The sequence below is a fragment of the Ranitomeya imitator genome, chromosome 1 (genome assembly GCF_032444005.1).
Source record: "Ranitomeya imitator isolate aRanImi1 chromosome 1, aRanImi1.pri, whole genome shotgun sequence".
Classification (NCBI taxonomy): Eukaryota; Metazoa; Chordata; class Amphibia; order Anura; family Dendrobatidae; genus Ranitomeya; species Ranitomeya imitator.
Genome location: NC_091282.1, coordinates 727,124,940 through 727,146,066, shown reverse-complemented (window position 1 = coordinate 727,146,066; position 21,127 = coordinate 727,124,940). Strand labels below are relative to the sequence as shown.

The 21,127-nt window shown below is 47.7% G+C and overlaps 1 protein-coding gene across 20 annotated transcripts in view; it reads right to left on the bottom strand.

Annotated features, from left to right (window-relative positions):
- The window catches only part of KTN1 (kinectin 1), a 197,824-nt gene that overhangs the window by 117,239 nt on the left and 59,458 nt on the right, over positions 1-21,127 (bottom strand). For all 20 annotated transcript variants that reach the window (XM_069732747.1, XM_069732819.1, XM_069732828.1 and 17 more), the window contains exons 12-15: positions 19,962-20,030; positions 19,215-19,252; positions 18,577-18,667; positions 4,442-4,510 (exon numbers count right to left, since the gene is read on the bottom strand). In XM_069732747.1, the coding sequence (XP_069588848.1) occupies positions 4,442-4,510; positions 18,577-18,667; positions 19,215-19,252; positions 19,962-20,030 (267 nt within the window). The remainder of the gene's footprint in view (positions 1-4,441; positions 4,511-18,576; positions 18,668-19,214; positions 19,253-19,961; positions 20,031-21,127) is intronic.

Sequence of the window (21,127 nt, the reverse complement as noted above, 5' to 3'; positions counted from 1 at the left end):
GGAAAATGGGACGGCTTCTATTGCTGTCCCCATCCTGCTGAGGACTCTCATAGCAAACCGGAGAGATTGAGGGGGTTTGCGGAGAAGGGTGCAAACTCCTAGGCGGAGAGCCAGTGCCTTGTCCTTGGGAAGGAGCACTAGATCCCCCTGGAGGTGTTGAATAGCATTCCCAGGAAGATCAGAGACTGACTCAGGGTTGGTGATGACTTTTGTAAGTTGACTAACCAGCCCATGCGACTCAGAGTGTCGATTGTAATTGAGACGCTGAGCTCGCAGTCCTTGAAGGTGGGAGCCTTGATGAGTAGATTGTCCAAGTATGGAACGACTACTATGCCTCTGGAGTGCAGGACGGATTTTCCTCCTCTGGGCTTAGACTGGGCTGCTTTTGACTGCCAGGTCTTGTCCGACCTTTGCGTCGACTGAGTTGTCCCTCCGTGGAGAACGGTTACGATTTTGTGCTGGACACGAGACGGACCAGCCCAAAGAATTCTGAAAGGATCGGAATCGAGTTTGGTTACGCTTCTTGTAAGTGCGTTTAGGTTTTAGCTGGGGAAGAGGTACTCTTACCCCCAGTGGCGTTGGATATCATCGTGTCCAACTGTTCACCAAGAAGTCGCCCACTGAGGTTGGGGAGGTGCGTGAGGGACTTCTTTGAGGCTGCGTCCGCTTTCCATTCCCGCAGCCAGAGGATACGCCAAATTGTGATGGTGTTTGATGCTATCCCCGCTACACCCCTTGCTGAATCCAGAGCTGCATGAAGCATGTAATCTGCTACGACTGCTATTTGAACCGCTTGGTCCGACAGCTCAGGAATGGAAGCTTGGAGGCCAGCTTGTACATTTTTGGTCCAGGCCACAATGACCTTGGCAGCCCAAACTGAAGCGAACGCAGGAGCTAGGGATGCCCCGAAAATTGAACGAGCCATGCGTTCTACCGGCCAGTCTGCTGCATCCCTGAGGGTTGAGCTATATGGCAGTGAAAGGAGGGTCTGTGCTGCTAGTCTAGAGACTGGGGGGTCCACTTCGGGTGGGTCTGTCCATTCCTTGGTATCCTTCTGTAGGAAGGGGTACCTCGCCTCCAGATATTTGCAATTAGCGAATTTTTTCTCAGGCTGTGAGAGCTGCTTTTTAAGGATCGCCTTAAACTCTGGGTGGTTAGAGAAAACCTTAGGCGGCTTCAGAGGTCCTTCGAAGGAAATCTTGTGTTCTGGGGCCTCTGGTGGCGGATCAGAAATGTCCAGCACCCGATGGATGGAAGAGATTAAGTCCTCAACTAGCGCTGTATTGCTAGGAGGGATTGGGATCAGGGACCCCTCCGTTTCCTTGTCTGAGTCGGAGTCACAGATGCCTTCCGAATCCAGTGTATCACTGAGGCGTCCCCTGCTGGGTGAGCTGGGGCGTAGGCCTTCTCTGGTCGGGGATTGCGGAGATCTGCATTGTCTGCCCCTGGAAGGGGACAGTCTAGATGTCCTAGAACTACGGTGTCTCTCCCTAGAAGGGGATGACCGTGTGCTATGGGATGACGTAGATGAACATGACCTGTGGGTAAGCTTGCGTCCTTACCTAGACGTGGATGTGCCAGGGTCATCCTGTCCCTGAGTCAAGCTCTCCCTTTGCGGGGTAGCGGTCATAGCCAAGGCATGACTCTGCAGAGCCTGAAGCAATGTGGAGGTTAGGTTATCTATAGACTGCGTCATAGATTGCGACATCTGAGTGACCCATTCCGGCGTGGCATTAGACACTGAAGCATTGGCAGGGGCCTCTTGGGGCTCTGACACAGTAGTCTGAGTGCAGTCCTGGCAGTGCGGGTACGTGCTGCCACTGGGGAGAGTGGTCCCGCAGGCTGTGCAGAATGGATAATAGCAGTCCTGCCTGGTTCTCTTGAACCTTGAGCCCGGCATAGTGCACAGAGTGCAAAAGGGCTGGCTATGCAGAGCACCTTGCAGGGGTAGCTATGCAGAGGAACCTATAGGGGAGCCTTATAGGGAATATGGATTCACAGCCGAGTAAAACAACCGAGCTGTGATCTTACCCCACCAGTTTGCTCCTAGGTCCAGCGCCGAAGAACCACAGTCCTGTGCCCCCCGGAGACTGGCTGGCCTGGTCTTGCTGACCGGGAGATGCAGGGTTAATCCTTGCTGCAGTAGAAATGGCAGCGGAGGAGAAGCGGCAGGGGGAGAAGGGGGCGGAGAGCTGAGGAAAAAGGCGGCAAAGCTGTGTAAAAAATGTCCCCTTTCTGTCTCGATCCGCCCCCTCTGTGACACTGTAGAGTGTCATATTTGTCATCCGGGGGGCGGGCTGAGGGGCGGAGAGGAGGCGACAGCTTCAGCTATATGCCTGATGCCCAGAAAGGCTCCAGGCCAGCGCGGAAGTCCGGGAGGGGGTAGGATCTGAACCGGACCCCTCCCTCTTCCCCCCGGATTTAAAGGCAGGATAGCGGTGGGGCTATAAGCGGAAGGGGGGCCCTGTGAGGGGTCCCCCTGAGGCAGTAAAAAGCTGGTGCTGCCGCAGATACAGGGGTGCAGGGAGCCCTGTGTCTCTATTGTGCCATGCCTGCCTGCACTCCCCCCAGCCCCGACAGGAGCCCACAGCTGGGCTGGGGTCCCTGGATGCAGGCGCAGTGTGCTGGCCCATTGCTGGGAGCTGCAGAGTGCTGCCTGTACAGGCCCTACCTGAGGCGTCTCAACCTAATGTCCCCAGAGGAGGATTAGGGAGGGTGCTGCTATGACCTTCAGGGTGCTTCATCCTCGCCTCGACCTCAACCCAGAAACCAAAAGGAATTGGGTAAGGAGGGGGGTTCTCGATTTCGAACCAGCACCCGAGGGACTGGGGAAGGAGCAACATAGGGAATAGCCATCTCGACTTCAACCGGGCACCCCATAATAGGGGGCCGAGGAAGGAGCCATGCCGGGAGTCTCACAGGAGACTTACTTTTCTTCATCTGTAATCCGTCGGAAAAAAACGGAGAAAAAAATCTTAGGTGTGCCTCCTATGCGACACTAAGCAAAAACTGGAGAAGGCTGACGCCGTCCAGGGGTGTATACTGCAGAGGAGGAGCCACGGTTAATCTTTTTCGGATTATGCAAAGTGTCGCCTCCTAGTGGACAGCAGCATAACACCCCATGGTCCTGTGTCCCCCAATGAGGCGACAGAGTAAACAAATAAAAACCTTGATTTTCTTACAAAAGTGGTCTCATTAAGACCAGGCCTGTTTTTATAAGCCCATTTAGGGCTCATGGATTTAATAGAAAAAGGGTTCAGGACCCCTAACTAGGGTGCAGATTAGTGCAAGCAACTTTCATTCTGATGGACTCGAGTCATTTTCATGGATCACGTTACAACTACCAAGACCTACATAAGATTAAAAGCAATTTTTAAAGGGAACCTGTCACCCCGTTTTTTCAGATTGAGATATAAATACTGTTAAATAGGGCCTGCGCTGTGCGTTACTATAGTGTATGTAGTGTACCCTGATTCCCCACCTATGCTGAGAAATACATTACCAAAGTCGCCGTTTTCGCCTGTCAATCAGGCTGGTCAGGTCGGGTGGGCGTGTTCACAGCGCTGTTTCTTCCTCAGCTTTACGTTGGTGGCGTAGTGGTGTGCGCATGTTGAAGTGACTAATCCACTGTGGGCACGTGAACAAGCAGCGCGCGATCTGCGCTGTCATCCCTTTCATCGGTGGGGGCGGCCATCTTCCTGGGGCCGCGCGTGCGCAGATAGAGTGCTCTGCTGCACGGGGCTTCAGGAAAATGGCCGCGGGATGCCGCGCGTGCGCACAAGAGATCGCGGCGGCCATTTTCCCAAAGCAGAGTTTGCATCTCGGCTTTGGGAAAATGGCCGCCGCGATCTCTTCTGCGCACGCGCAGCATCCCGCGGCCATTTTCCTGAAGCCCCGTGCAGCAAAGCACTCTATCTGCGCACGCGCGGCCCCAGGAAGATGGCCGCCCCCACCGATGAAAGGGATGACAGCACAGATCACGCGCTGTGTCTTCACGTGCGCGCAGGGAATTCGGAACTTGGACATGCGCACACCACTACGCCACCAACGGAAAGCTGGGGAAGAAAAGAGCGATGTCACCACGCCCACCCAACCTGATTGACAGGCGAAAACGGCGACTTTGGTAATGTATTTCTCAGCATAGGTGGGGAATCAGGGTACACTACATACACTATAGTAACGCACAGCGCAGGCCCTATTTAACAGTATTTATATCTCAATCTGAAAAAACGGGGTGACAGGTTCCCTTTAACAGGTAGGAAAACCATCAGAGCATCCCGTGCACTTCTAGTTTTGGTCACAAAAAAAATGGAAAGTGCTACGAACCTAAATCTCTAAAGAGGAGAGGGCTAGTCTGAGGTTAGAAGAGTTATCACAAACCAAAGGCTTCAGCAAGACAACTTGTAGAAGAGTCTACAGACCAGCAGCTTACTTATCTTACCTGGGCTTGCATTTGTGCAATGTACTTCTGTATTTGGACATTCAGTGATTCATTCTGCTTCCTAAGATCCTACAGTAAAAAAAAAGTGATTACAACATACCGTTCTATAGATATCCAAATCGGTAGAAAAAAAAAGAAAAAAAGAAGAGCATTGCATAGTTGCATGTCCTGTAAGTCTCCTTATACTGGCATGTCAGGGTGGTCCCTCTCCACACGGAGAGCCATTACTCCTTAGGTTCCAGTTAGCTCAGTTTTGTGAAAAAAAGAAAAAAAAAATATCCGCACTGCTGCCTTACGCGATGATTTATCAGCGTGTCCTATGCTGCTATGCCAGTACCAATACCAACTACTCCACATACGGGCGCTCAGGGTGCATAACCAAAAAAGTGCACGAAATCCAGAAAAAAAAGAAAAGAAGGTTTGCACTCACCCAGCCCGGTAAAACAATGAAGTCTTTATTAGGACATGTGCCAAATCGACAAGGAGATCATGTTGACCACAGGATGACAGCTGTTTCGCGCACACGGCGCTTCCACAGATCCCGTGGATCATCAGGATCTGTGGAAGCGCCGTGTGCGCGAAACAGCTGTCATCCTGTGGTCAACATGATTTCCTTGTCCATTTGGCACATGTCCTAATAAAGACTTCATTGTTTTACCGGGCTGGGTGAGTGCAAACCTTTTTTTCTTTTTATTCTGGATTCCATAAATATTTGGACAGAGCTGAAACTCCTAAACCCTTCATCCAATTTTAGTTTCAATATATTTATTCAAAGTTTTAAATACAACCAAAGCTGAACAAACTTCTGTACAAAAGAGAAATGTGCATCGATAAAAAAGATATAACGATTGCTTTGTACATATAATCAGCTTTAAAGGGGACAAACAAAACGTACAAGGACACAGACAATACAAACAAACAAGGGGTAAACACATCAGGGAAGGGGGTACCGAATCAGTCATCAAACTAGCAATAATTTTAACATAACAGGAGAAATTGCTCATATAGGTCAGTACCCAAAGGGCTCAATAGTCTGGTAGGCCTTTATTAGATATGGTCTAGTCGAGAGCGTATCGGAGGAGTACCAAAAGTATATGACATTGCATATAAATAAATTGTAGGGAAACCAACTTCACCGAGGTAACCACCCCCACAGACCCCCAACCACGCATGCCTCACATCATGGGGAAACCGTGAGAGCTTGGGTTAGTTGAGCGGCGGAACCAAGGTCTATCCAGGGGTTCCAAGTCCGGAAAAAAGTGTTCCACTCATCATTCCTGGTTGCTTGAATGCGTTCATAAAGTAGAATCGAGTTTATTCTGTCTTTAACTAGCGAAATGGAAAGCGACGTGGTTCTCCATCTGGCCGCAATATGATTTTTCGTGGCCATACATATAATAGTTACGAGTTCATGCAAACTTTTGGAGAATACAAGGTACTTTGTTCCCAGTAAGAAAACTGAGGGGTCCATAGGGATTGCTTCACCACAAATCTGGTCAATGATCAGCTTGACCTCGCGCCATAGAGTCTCGACAATGGGACAACTCCACCATATGTGCAACATGTCGCCTAAGGCACTACAACCCCTGAAGCAATTGTTGGGTATGTGTGGATGGATAGCATAAAGTCTCGCTGGAACGTAGTATGCTCTGTGGAGGACTTTGATCGACGTTTCTGCTAACGAGGCCTGATGACTGCCCTTTGTTAGTGTATCGCAGGACATATGCCATTTCTCTATGGGCAGAACAAGGCCTAGGTCCTCCTCCCATTGTAGCATAAATTTTAATTTCTCTTTAGTGCGAGGTGTACTAAAGGCAGAGTATACCAAGGAGATCATTCCCCTCCCCATAGGGTCGTGTAGGCATCCATTCTCAAACCCAGATACAATAAACGGGGTCCCATGGGGTATAATATGTTTAGCGAAGTGAAGGACTTGATTTATGCGTAGAGCTTCCCTAAATGGTGGCTCATGTTTCTGAATGAATTCTTGTCTAGTGAGTAAAATGTTGAATGGGGAGCAGAGGTGTTTTAATGTGGTGATTCCTTTCAAGATCCACCAAGAAAAAAAGAGAGGGTTCTAAGCCTGGCGAGAACATGGGGTTACAGAAGAGGGAGGCGAGTGGGGAGGACTCTGATTGTAAACCATACTTGAACCTCTCCTTCCTCCATAAAATTAAGGAGTGAGCAGAGAAAGGGGCAATGTCAGAAATATTTTGCGGAAGCTTTCTGGTGGACCAGAGGAGGCCGGGGAGAGAGTACGGCCTTAGGAAATGGGATTCTAAATGTACCCATCTAGGGCATCTGCTACCAGAGTTGACACTGGCTAGCTGAGCTATTTGGGCAGTTTTGAAGTACAACGCGAGGTTGGGTAGGGATAGCCCGCCTATCTTTCTATGTAAGGACATAATATTTTGTTTGATCCTTGGCCTCTTACCGTTCCATATAAACCTCGAGATGAGCGTTTGCACATCTCGAAGATTTTTCGACGGTATTGTAATAGGGAGGGATCGAAAAAGATATAAAAACCTCGGAAGGGATATCATCTTGATGGCATGTAGTCGACCCAGCAAGGACAGATTCAGAGAGGACCATCTAGCTACGTCGACCTGAAATTTTTTAATTAAAGGGAGGTAGTTCCATTTGTATAGGGCTGATTTATGAGATGTTAGGTTAATTCCTAGGTAGGTTAGAAAGTGATCTTTTTTGCTAAATCCAAACTGAGCTACTAGATTGTCCTGGTCATTTTTAGAGGTATTAACAAATAGCGCCTCCGATTTTTCGACGTTAATTTTAAGGCCGGATATTGTTTCAAACGTGCGGAGAAGGGAGAATAGGTTGGGGAGGGTGGAATAGGGGTTCGTTAGGGCCAAGAGGAGGTCGTCCGCAAAAAGACTGACTTTATATTGATCTCCGAGGTCGGTGGGGCCTAATATGTTAGGGTTGTTTCTTATAGAGTGAGCCAAAGGCTCCATGGCTAGGGCGAATAGCGTTGGCGATAATGGGCATCCCTGACATGTACCTCGCTGTATGGTTATGGGGGATGGTCTGGTAGATGGGAGCTTCAGATATGCAGTTGGCTTATCGTAGATTAGCTGGAGACATGAGATCAATTTTTGAGGAAAGACGAATTTTGTTAGAACCGAAAAAAGGTATGGCCAGGAGAATGAATCAAAAGCCTTTTCAATGTCTAAAGCTAACATCATAAGTGGTTTGTGAGAACGGTTTGCTGAGTGAATGACATTGAGGTTCCTCCTTATATTATCAGGACCTTGCCTCATGGGTATGAAGCCCACTTGGTCCTGGTGTATCAATGATGGAAGAAGCTTATTAAGTCTATCAGTGATAATTGATGTAAATATTTTGAGGTCGACATTTAGTAATGAAATAGGTCTATAATTTTTAACTAGTAAGTGGTCTCTCTTTGGTTTGGGGATGACCGTCACGTTGGCTGTGTAGAACTCGGGGGGCATCTGGGAGCCGCTTAAGAGGGCATTACAGAAGGTTTTAATATGGGGTATTAATAGATTGTTAAATTTTTTATAATACATGGCAGTGAGTCCATCTGGACCTGGAGCTTTTCCTGTTTTTAATTTTTTGATCACTGAGTCTATTTCTTCAGTTACTATTTCTGATTGAAGCTGTTGGGATATTGGCTCTGAAATGCTGGGTAAGGATATATCCTGTAAAAATGTTTGTAAAAGGTGCGGGGGGGGGGGGTGTCTCGGGAGAGGAGTAGAGCTTCTGATAAAACTCATAGAATGCTTTATAAATGGTCTCTGGATGTGCTGATATGTGTCCCGTAGGATCTCTAATAGAGGGTATAGTGTTAATAAGTTGTCTTGATCGTAGTTGGCGGGCAAGCATTTTAGAGGGTTTATTTGCCTGTTTGTAAAAGGAAGCTCGGGTCCAGGCTAAAGCCTTTTCCGTTCTGGTGGTTAGGATCGCATCTAATTGTAGTTTAACGTCATGTATTTGTTTGATTAGGTATCGGGATGTAGACATCTGATTTGCCTGTTCAAGTTTAAATAGTTTTGTTTCCAACCTATTTTGAAGCTCGGATCTGTTTTTCTTCATCCAATTTTAATGTGGATACCCTCAAATGAAAGCTGAAAGTCTGAACTTCAACTACAGCTGAATTGTTTTGTTTAAAATTCATTGTGGTAATGTCTATAACCAAAATTAGAAAAATGTTGTCTCTGTCCAAATATATATGGACTTAACTGTACCTCTCATACAGCCAAATCAGATTTAATGCTTGGTACTGAGGAGGGGCAACACCCCGAAACATGTATCTGTAATCTGGAATTCTGGTTTGGCTTTTATCCCAAGATATATGGCAAGGCTTGTTAAAAGGATCAATATTGACTTTTAGGATTGCTGCTTCCAATAGGTGGTGCTAGAGTTCAAGTCCTCTTCCTCTCTTCAAAGAGGACTTGAACTCTAGCATCACCTATTGGAAGCAGCAATCCTAAATTTGCATATTTAATTTCCCAGAGGAGCATTGCATGGCCTATAAAAGTCTCCTTACACTGGCATGTCACTTTCCAAAACACGTTTGCCCTAAGACCTCAATTAAGTTTTTATGGCACACATATTTAAGAATCTTTTCCTTTAATCATCCCCAAGTCACATATACAATAAATAAATACATATGTTTCTATTTTCCATATCACATTTCCTGGGTATGCATTCAGGAAAAAAAATTATATATATATATATATACACATACATATACATACATACATACACACTTGTATTTTTTTTTTTTCTTCTGTATTTTCATGACTATGAAAATTGTACATTCACACTGAAGGCATCAAAACTATGAATTAACACATGTGGAATTATATACTTAACAAAAAAGTGTGAAGCAACTGAAATTTTGTCTTACATTCTAGGTTCTTCAAAATAGCCACCTTTTGCTTTGATGACTGCTTTGCACACTGTTGGCATTCTCCTGATGAGCTTCAAGAGGAAGTCACCGGAAATGGTTTTCACTTCACAGGTGTGCCCTGTCAGGTTTAATAATTGGAATTTCTTGCCTTATAAATGGGGTTGGGACCATCATTTGTGTTGTGCAGAAGTCTGGTGGATACACAGCTGATAGTCCTACTGAATAGACTGTTAGCTGCTTTTTTCTTGCCATAATACAAATTCTAAGTAAAGAAAAATGAGTGGCCATCATTACTTTAAGAAATGAAGGTCAGTCAGTCCGAAAAATTGGGAAAACTTTGAAAGTGTCTCCAAGTGCAGTTGCAAAAACCATCAAGAGCTACAAAGAAACTGGCTCACATGAGGACCGCCCCAGGAAAGGAAGACCAAGAGTCACCTCTGCTTCTGAGGATAAGTTTATCCGAGTCACAAGCCTCAGAAATTGCAGGTTAACAGCAGCTCAGATTAGAGACCAGGTCAATGCCACACAGAGTTCTAGCAGCAGACACATCTCTACAACTGTTAAGAGGAGATTTTGTGCAGCAAGCCTTCATGGTAAAATAGCTGCTAGGAAACCACTGCTAAGGACAGGCAACAAGCAAAAGAGACTTGCTTGGGCTAAAGAACACAAGGAATGGACATTAGACCAGTGGAAATCTGTGCTTTGGTCTGATGAGTCCAAATTTGAGATCTTTGGTTCCAACCACTGTGTCTTTGTGCGACGCAGAAAAGGTGAATGGATGGACTCTACATGCCTGGTTCCCACCGTGAAGCATGGAGGAGGAGGTGTGATGGTGTGGAGGTGCTTTGCTGGTGACACTGTTGGGGATTTATTCAAAATTGAAGGCATACTGAACCAGCATGTCTACCACAGCATCTTGCAGCGGCATGCTATTCCATCCGGTTTGCGTTTAGTTGGACCATCATTTATTTTTCAACAGGACAATGACCCCAAACACACCTCCAGGCTGTGTAAGGGCTGTTTGACCAAGAAGTAGAATGCACCAGACCTGAACCCAATCGAGATGGTTTAGGGTGAGCTGGACTGCAGAGTGAAGGCAAAAGGGCCAACAAGTGCTAAGCATCTCTGGGAATTCCTTCAAGGTTGTTGGAAGACTATTCCTGGTGACTACCTCTTGAAGCTCATCAAGAGAATGCCAAGAGTGTGCAAAGCCATCATCAAAGCAAAAGGTGGCTACTGTGAAGAACCTAGAATATAAGACATATCTTCAGTTGTTTCACACTTTTTTGCTAAGTATATAATTCCACATGTGTTAATTCATAGTTTTGATGCCTTCAGTGTGAATGTGCAATTTTTATAGTCATGAAATTACAGAAAAAAATCTTTAAGTGAGAAGGTGTGTCCAAACTATATAAAAAGACGGATTTTTGGTACTCACCGTAAAATCTCTTTTTTGGAGCCTTCATTGGGGGACACAGGCAACCATGGGTGTATGCTGCTGTCACTAGGAGGCTGACACTAGCAGAAAAAGGAAAATAGCTCCTACTCAGCAGTATACACCCGCCAAGAACCTCAGTTAGTGTTAAAGCAATAGGAGATCCAAAAAATTCAAAATGGGTACCAACCCAACAACAAGGGTGCATAGGCCCATAAGCGGTACAACCATTTAGGGAGGGTGCTGTGTCCCCCAATGAAGGCTCCAAAAATCCCTCTATTTATCGCTTCATTGTGGGACACAGGTAACTATGGGATGTCCCAAAGCAGTCCCAAGGGTGGGAAACAGAAAGAATGCAAAGAAAACAGACCTAGATTGGCCAGTGAGTAACCGCCGCCCACAGCACCTTTCTTCCCAGGCCTGCATCAGACGAGGCATGGGTATGAACCCTGTAGAACCTCACGAAAGTGGCAAAGAGGACCAGGTTGCAGCCTTACAAATCTGTAAAGCCGAAGTCTGGTGATGAACTGCCCAGGAAGCTCCCACCGCCCAGGTGGAGTGAGCTTTTACCCCTGGAGGAGGCTGGTTGTCCTGAACGCGGTATGCCTCCAATATTGCTGAACGAATCCAATGGGCAATAGTGGATTTGGAAGTTGGAAACCCCTTATGATTACCTTCAGAGATGACAAATAGGGCATCAGAGAGGCGAAAGGAAGCAGTCCTTGAAAGGTTGCCTTGGATGGCTCTGACCAAATCCAACTTGTGGAGGGACTTCTCCAGAGGATGAACCGGAGAGGGAAGGACAATTTCTTCATTAATGTGAAATGAAGAAACCATCTTCGGCAAGAAGGAAGGAACGAGTCTGAGAAATATCTTGTCCTCTTGACGAATCAGAAACGGAGAACGTCAGGACAATGCCACTAACTCAAACTCTCCTGATGGACGTAATGGCAACTTTCCATGACAGAAGAGAAAATGGAATGTCTTGAATGGGCTCAAAAGGAGAGCGCAGGTGTGCGCCAAGCACACGGTTAAGATCCCATGGATCTATCAGGGGATGATAAGGAGATGCCAGGTGGGCGAATCCTTGAAGAAAAGTCTTTACCTGGGAACAAAAGGCCAGATTTCATTGGAAAAGAACTGACAGAGCGGAAACCTGACCCTATAGTGTACTGAGAGATAGAACAGACTCAAGACCCGCTTGTAGAAAACCCAGGATGGCAAGAAGGGAAAGAGACCAAATTGTTATCCTCACTCCACCAAAAGAAGGCCTTCCAGTATCTGTGGTACAAGAGGATGCTGGCTTCCTTGCCCTAATCATGGTCTGAATGACCTGATGGGTAAAACCAGCCTCCCACAGGACTGCGGCCTCAACGGCCATGCCGTTAAACTCAGAGACTGAATTCTTGTGGAAGAAGGGGCCTTGTGAGACAAGATATGGACGGTCTGGATGCCTCCAAGGAGAATTCATGAGCATGTTCACAAGCTCCACGTACCAGACCCTCCTTGGCCAATATGGAGCTACCAGGATTACAGGAATTCCTTCCGCATTTATCTTCTTCACAACTCTCAGAAGCAAGGGGAGAGGCGTAAAAAGATAACGCAGCTGGAATCAGGACCACGGGATTACTAGAGAATCGCAACCGAAGGCTAGAGGATCCCGGGAACTGGCTACGTACTGAGGAACCTTGTGGTTCATCCGAGTGGTTCATCTGAGACTCCATCAGATCAATGTTCGGTGTGCTGCCCCATCTCTGGCATATCTGGTTGTAAATGGCAGGGTTGAGAGACTACTCGCCCCAATGCGAGACCCTAACAACTCAGAAAATCGGCTACCCAATTTTCGCCCGGAATATGTACGGCTGATATGGCGGGAATGGGACGCCGCGCCCATCGTAGAATCCTTGTTACTTCTGCCATCACCTGTCTGCTGCCAGTCCCTCCTTGATGGTTTATGTAAGCCACAGCAGTGGCGTTGTCTGATTGTATACGGACCGGCTGGTCTGCGAAGAGGGACTGCCAGCGGTAAAGGGCAAGCAAAATTGCCCTGATCTCCAGGAGACTGATGGGGAGAGTGGCTTCTTGGGCATTCCAGTGACCCTGCGCTGTGTGATGAAGAAAGACCGCTCCTCAAACGAGACTGGCATCGGTGGTGATAACCTGCCACCGGAGAGGAAGGAAGGACTTCCCTCGTAGGACGGACGCTGATAGCGTCCACTAGGTCAGGGACTGCGTCACCTTGAGAGGCAGTAGAATGGGCCGGTCCAGGGAAGCGGTCCTCTTGTCCCAAGCAGACAAGAGGGCCAGCTGAAGGGTACGGAACTGGGGAAAAAGCACTACCTCCATGGCGGCAATCATCTTCCCCAGAACTCTCATGCGGGACGTAGGGGGAGAGGAACTGATCGCTTTAGAGAGGGCTTGGGCAGTGTCAAGCCTCATACCAAGAAAAACCAGATGCTGAACTGGGGTCAGGGAGGACTTCTCTCTGATAATCCAGTCACAGCAGGATGGCCCCTTGATCAAAAGATCGTACAAGTAAGGGATTATGAGAATCCCCTTGGAGCGAAGGAGAAGGATGGCCATGACCTTCATGAATACTCTAGTGGCAGAGACCAGGCCGAAGGAAAGAGCCGTGAACTGATAGTGGTCCTCCTGGATTGCAAACCGTAGGAATCGCTGATACTGAACACAAACAGGAATATGAAGATAAGCATCCTGAATGTCTACAGAGCAAGGAAATTCTCCTGGTTCCATGGAGGCAATTACCGAACATAGAGATTCCGTCTTGAAAGGACGTATCAGAACATAACGGTTTAGGCGCTTGAGATACAAAAATCGGACGAAGCGATCAGTCTTTCTTCGGGACTAAGAAAAGATTGGAGTAGAACCCTGAAAACAGTTCCAGAGAACGGGTACGATTACTCCTGTGCGTAGTAGGGAAGAGACGGCCTGAAGAATCCCTGGGGCCTGAGATAGGAGTCTTGGCGGGAGAGACAAAGGAACGTCTTCCTTTGGGCAGGAAGAAGAGTCAATTTTGTAACCGGACATAACTATCTCTCTGACCCAGGCGTCGACCACCGACAACCATGCGTCCTGGAAGAGAAGAAGCCGGTCTCCCACCCTGGAAAGATTCTCGGGTGGGGGTGACCCGTCACATTGAGAAGAACCTGTTGGTGCAGTACCCAGAGGGCTTGGAGGAGTGACCCTTTGGCCGCCAGTGAGGTGCAGGTTTGAAGGACAGCTTCCTCCTTTCCCCTAGGGCGGAAGAGCAGTCCTGCTGGGAGAGTGGAACAGAGTGAGGCGCCAGCCGCTTCAAAAGCTGATTTCGCCAAGGACTCAATCTGCCTATCCGTAGTGTCCTTAAGAGATGCACGGGCCGGCAGAGAAGAATGTCTTGGAAGACCGGCAAGAAACCAGCGGGTCTACATTAGGGGACTCTGCCCATCTACCAATGAGGTCAGGACTAAAGGGATAAGGAATGTCTAGTTGCTTCCTTCCCAGGAAGCGCTTTTCAGGATGTTCCAAGCGTTTCGCCATAATTGCTTCAAATTCCCTGCGGTTGGGAAAAGTCCGGGAAGGACGTTTTACCCGCTTGAAGGAAACAGTGCTCCTGAGCAGGTGCCTCGTCCTCCTTTAAATTCAGGGTTTATGTAATTGCCAACATAAGGCTATTGACCATATCCTGCATTTTTGAGACCTGGTCCTGTCACGCCACCGTCTTCCCTCGACTCCCGCTATACTCATCTGTCCACAGCATCCTGGCGTGCTCCTGCTTGTCCTTCGGCATCTGCCGCTCTGCTCGTGCGGCCGGCTTCTGCTCCCCGTCGGATGCGCGCACTCACTTCAGTAGCGCACGCGCACACTTCCCATCTTGATCTGGGCCGCTCCTTCCAGCCTCCTGTATGATCTTGGAGGACCCTGACCCAGAAGGTAACTCCCCACACTGTTTATCTGCCCGCCTCTTCCTCATGACAGTGCCTGACTGTCATTTGTATCTTTCAAGTGATTTGGCTCCACGTTTCTCTGCTCAGCTTTTGCTCTGCTCCGTGCTTCCCTGTTTCTCTGCCCTTTTGTCCGTTACCTTGTCCTTCTCTTTCGCTCCCTTCCAGTTCCTGCCTTCTTGTGTCTCCAGCCTATCCGTGTTCCTGTTACCTCGTCATTCCAGCCTATCCGTGTTCCTGTTACCTCGTCATTCCAGCCTGTCCGTGTTCCTGTTACCTCGTCGTTCCAGCCAGTCCGTGTTCCCGTGTTCATTCCGTGTCTTTCACCTCTCCTGCCTTTCTGTGACCCCGCTCTCTTTCCGACTCCCTGTACCTGGGTACCAGCTGCTGTGGCAGTAATCTCCCCTGGGCCTGTGCCTAACGCTCCCTGTACAGGGGGTGGTCCACCTGGTCTTCTCGCCCTAGGGAGGTTCGCTGTTGCAGTCCAGTGGTTCACCTTTGGAGTCCCACCAGGCCTTACAGGTCCGAATCATACTTAGACTGGGAATCCGCATCTGACCCAAAAGCCGCCTCAGAGAAGGGGGCATGGGGAGGGGAAGTCATCCTAGAGGATGCAGAAGGACCTAGGGAACGGGAGGAGGAACTGGAAAGAGCCCTCTTCCTTTGCTTTGTACTGATCTGTTCCTTCAAAGGTCATGGTCAGCTGCGTGCAAATCACCGTGAGAGGCGTTTCGGCGCACTGGTGGCGGAAGACAAATGTGGAAGATGCCCCAGGACCTGGACCAGAAACTGATACTTTTGTCAGGTCAGAGATTGACTGAATTAGCAACAGCCCACTCCGGAGGAAGGGGTGTGCTCTAAATCCTGGGCATTAGGGTGCACCTGTGGGACAGACATGGTGGAAGGGCTGCAGAAGGGGCATAAAGGGGAAAGCTGACCTGAGGACCAATTTCTTTTGCAGAGGGTACAGGCGTAATGAATCACAGTTGGCTTGGAAGGGCAAAGAGAAGCCTCTCTAGGGTTGGGCATAAGTCTTGTTAATACTGCTGGGAAGGGCTATTTGGGGGGATAGAAAAAAAGGAGAAAGAGAGGAAACAGCCTACTCTATATCTCCGATGATCAGCAGTGACTGTATGGCCGCCTGTGTCCTCCTGTAGCAGGCGTGGAGAGTCTCCGGTGAGCAGAGAACTGCAGAGGCGATCCTATCCACTGAGGCACAAGCTGGAATGGAGCATGGCCTGTGCTGAGTCCCAGCAAGCACGATGCACTGCGGTGGGCGTGCCTAAAAAGCCGAGAGTGAGGGAAATGAAAGTAACAGATTGGCTGAATCATCAGGAGCGTGTACCGGCAGGGAAAGGAAGCTCCATGATAGGAGCAAAAGCGCGCCGGGAAGACGGGCGCTGTGGAGCGGGGAATGTGGCTGTAACAACTCTGCTGGCATCACGGCATGGCCTCTCATCTCTCACACTATCTTACCCACTGCTCCAGGCCATGATGTGGTTTCTGTTTCTTGCCAGCTCCATATTCTGTTCCTCTGCTCTCTGCATGCTTCCTGGCTGTGTGTATAGTGGGGAGGCACCTGAACTCTCTAGTTCTTATAGGAATCAGGTGCACCTGTCTAATCTGTTCCTGACCAATTACCAAGAGGCCTCCAGTATTTAGTGCAGCTCCACCCAGTGGACTGGGCCTGTGCACTGTGTTAGCTCATTTTGTGTTAAGCTTCTGAGTTTGCCAGGCCTTGCTCTGTTACTCCCTCTCTAGTGGTCTTTCGCTGTGTTCTTGCCTAGATCTTGTTGTCCGCCCTCCAGGAGGCAGAATATCCTGGTCCCTGTGTCTTTGTCCTTGTGTCTTGTTCCATTGCCTTATCTGTATTTAGTCTTATCTCTGTCTCCTTGTCTGTGGCTTCCTTCCCTGCTTTGTCTTTCCTTGTGATCTCAGTCTGCTTACGCTCCGCACTCTTGCGGCTCTGCCTGCTCTGTACCTTTACCTCTGCTCCGCACTCCTGCGGGTTCTGCGCCGTTCTACTCTGCTTTTCTCCTGCTGCTGCAGTAATCTCTTGCTGCAGCTCCTCTCCGCATTCCTTGCGGTTCCGCTCTGCTTTGCTGCTGCAGAAACCTCTTGCTGCAGCTCCTCTCCTTATTCCTTGCGGTTCCGCTCTGCTTAGCTTTTGTTGCTGCGCTATCTCTTGTTGCTCTACCACTCCTATCCGCAGCCTTGTGGTTCTCTTCCTGTGTGAACAGGTCTCAACCTGTTCCTTCATTCTCCTTTCCTTCTGGCTTGATTCCGTACCTGCACCTCCAGTGTGAACAGGTCCCTACCTGTTCCTTCATACACCACACCAACCAGTCCTGTGCTCCTGCCGTCTCTGCCAGTCCTGTGTTCCTGCCAGCCCTGTGTTCTGTGCCGTGACTGCCAGCCCTGTGCTCGTGCCTGCCAGCCCTCTGTTCTCTGCCGTGCCTCTGCTAGCCCAGTGTCTCTGCCGTGCCAGCCTACTCAACTGAGTTTCAGCCGTGCTCTTCTGCCAGTCCTGCCTGATGCCCGCACCTGTCCTAGTGTTCCTGTTCTCCAAGTGGGATCAGCAGCCACAGCCAGACACCACCCTGGAGTAGCACCTGGCAGCTGCCTGCTGCCAAAGCCTGACCTCACCATCAGAGGCTCCAGTGAAAACCCAGGTAGCTGTCATAGTCACGCCCCTTCCAGGGTAGTCTGGTTTGTGGCACAGTGGGGCCACAAACCCCCCGAGCTCACGCCTGCCAGTCAGGGCGTGAGCGTGACAGTGGCCAAGGCAAGCCATTCTATTGGGCTGAAAAGGGCGTGATTCAAAATTGCAGTGGTGAGTGGCCAGAGGAAGCCTGGAGGAGGTGTGGCCAGGAAGGGGGGAATGGGCCACAGAGTCTGAGGTCGGCCAGGAAGAAATGGCCGCCGCCACGCAGGGCTATACAGAATTATAGCCTCCCTGCCCATAACAGTGAAACAATGGATAACAGTGAAGCTACCTGTCGCACTACAGGGAGGGAATCATACATACCTGCAAAGTGAGGCCCGGTCCTCTTCACCGATGAGGATGTCATCAGGAGCCCCCGAGTGGATGGGGGTCACTGGTATGGTAAATCCTCCTTCCCACACAGTCTCCAGACGGTGCAGAAGACGGCGTCAACCCCTTACAAGAAGGGGAGAGGCCACCACTGGTAACCACCGTCTTTCTCCCAGCCCTCTCCGAGGAGAGGGGTGGAGTGGGGAAAAGGAAAGGACTGGCCACCAGGAATACCGGTAAGGGTGACAGGAGGATTAGGTCCTGCCTACGGGTCCGAGAGTGGGCGATGTGGGTGACACCACACTGCTCTGTCACATAAGTGTGGGAAAACAAGGTGAGAAATTACCCCCTGTTACACTGAAGATGAAGAACAACCTGAAAGACAAATGAAAAAGGTTAATGAAACACCACAGGTTACCTGAAAAGGAAAACTGCAGACCTAGGATCAGATCCAGGTCCGCCTCCTACAGACCCCAAGCTTAAACTGAGGTACTTGGTGCCTGCCGGTGGGTGTATAGTGCTGGGGAGGAGCTACTTTTTTTTGTGCATAGTGTCAGCCCCCTAGCGACAGCAACATACACCCATGGTTACCCGTGTCCCCCAATGAAGCGATAGAGAAAGTAAAATCCTGAAATCCAACAGTTTTCATTTTGACCCGGACACTTCCTATCCGCCAGAGATGACAGAGCCTGCAGGAACCATCATTCATAATAAGCAAGGATCATAGATTACCTCCTCCAACTCTATGCACAATCACCCCTGCAAAACTCACAGAGCATGCCTAGAAAATTCTCACACAAAATATGCATGCATATGCAACACTTTCATTACCTTGAGTTCTTCTCCGTTATTTGCAGAATTAGCACGCTCAAGAGCCAAGGATTCCTCCTTTTGTTTTAATTCCATTTCCTTCTCTACAACCCTAAAACGATAACACAGGATAAGGAGCTATTGGACCAAAAGCAAGAGGTCATGCTTCTTAATATATTCTTTATTTAGTAAAGGTACTGTCAAGGAATCCAGAAATAGAACGCTAGGACTATTTTAAAAGGAAAAACAAAGAAAAAAAATATGGGAACCCCCAAGAGTGAACCCACATGCACATCGCGAGCTACAGTGGTCATTCTTCATAATTGTTCTCATACTCACCAATAGGTCAAACAGGACTGCTGGATGTGACATTGGGACAGTCCTTGTCAGTGACATAACATGACGCTTCTGGGCCTCAGTGCAAAATCTCTAACAGGACACCCCATTATCACAGGTCTTTAATGAGATTGGCCTTCTTTATAGGGCCCTTTTATTCTCCCGTGCCTCCGCAACACTTGCACCCACAATAATTACACCCCTGGTCATTGTTTGGTACAGGATTACAATCTATCGGAAAGTGACTTTTCTTGTAGATGCTGTATATTTTTAATGACACCCACCAGATAACCGCATTAATAAAAAATGTTGGTAGCACTTACTTTTTCTTTAGCTCATCCACGATAACTGAAGCGGAAGACTAGGTAAAAAAAATAATAATAATTCTGAATCTTTATTAAATCAAAGAATGATATTCTACTTACTAAATAAAATAAAAAATGTGATCAATAGGTCTGATATAGCTTTAATTCGCTTCCACCACGTGCCCCCTTTTTCTGACATGCGTCTGGCTGTAAGGCAACTGACTGCAGCAGAAGCCTCCCCCCTTTTTCTAAGCTCCACCTCTAAGACAGTCAACAGACAAAATATAGCAGCAGATGATCGACAAAGTGTGTTATGTGAGATTTCTACAAGTCTAGGTTTCAAGTGCAGGCAAAAATTCTAACAGACGGACAAAATTATTTTCTATTTACGGTAAAATTATTCTTTTCTACGTAATTCTTTTTTTTTTTTAAATCTGTATTTCCCGCCTACAACCAAATGAAAAAAAAAAAAAAAAAAAAAAAAACACACTCCAAAAAGATTTTAAGAAAAATAAAGTTGGAAGAGTATCAGAATAACAGGACTCTCCCTATAGGCTCCTCCCTGCTGTCCTTTCCAGTCGGATGCAGGCAGAGTATACAGATTCCTAACATTGGCACTGGCACTTAAAGACAACCATATGCTATCGGACCTTCTGACATGTACGAGAAACCTTCGTCAGGCTCCCGAGAGATATACTTTATAGTGGTCTCATCCGAAATTATATTATCATTGCCGCAGATATAACAATAGCACATAACTGGTACCTGAGCTTGCATCTGAGAAAGATATTTCTGCGCCTGCATGGAGAGGGCTTCATTTTGATTTCGTAAATCCTTTAAATGAACGAGAAAAATAGACAAATAAATAGTTCTGTAACTCCGGAGCATGCGCACATACGAGATGAAATTGGGACGTACAACTAGATTCAATGCGCATGTCTGGTAAGCTGATTGTAAATAAGCAACAGCGGGATCTGCTGAGTATGCTCAAAAAAATACGTTCGAGTCTACGAGGCTGAATGTCTGGCAGCTGTTCGACAGCCGCAACATATGCAGGGATTGCCTACTTGTTAGACCATCCCTTGTGTTGTGTTGAGATTGTCAAACATCCATCCAGACTTGAACATATTATTCAAGCATGCCGAAAACACTCAGCAGTAAGTATAGTGCTCTTTTACTGCCGCCCGGCAATATATTAATATCTTAGCTCATCCTATTAAGGTGAACAACACTCAGTATTGTGGAGGCTATTGTCGCAGCGGTGGTTACCTTACTTTATATGTAGCAGACATGGGCGAGGAACACCCTTTTACAATGTGGATTTTTTTGTACTCTATACCACAGACACTTTAGTGGGTGATTTGATTCTAGCGCCCAGCTGAGTAGCTGCAAGTTTACTATTGTACAATTACATGCTGAATGCTTTAAGAGTCGAGTAGTTCACAGGTCCCTCACATTTGAGATACTGGGTTTTTTGACTTATTTTTATTTTGTATGTTTTCTATTGTTTAATAAAATTGATTTTATTGGGTTAAATAATGGTAGTTGTGCTTTTCTGTGTCACTACTGGTTTACAGTGATATGTGGTATGGACGGAATGGATAGTTAACTTGCAGCACAAATTATAGTTGGATCATATTTTGGATAAATGCGTTTTTCATGCGGAAAAACGCACATCATGTGCACAGAAATTGCGGATTTCATTATAAATGATAGGATGCTTAATGTATGCAGATTATTTGCAGTTTTATAGCGTTTTTATAGCGCAAAAACACTAAAAAAACGCAAATCTGCAACGTGTGCACATAGCCTAGCATTTAACCAGGATGAACTATGGCAAAACCAAGTAAACACAGAAAACCAAAGCCATAGGCTAACAGGGTGGGTGCTGTGTCCCCAATGATTGGCTCGGAGAAAAGGGTTTTACGGTG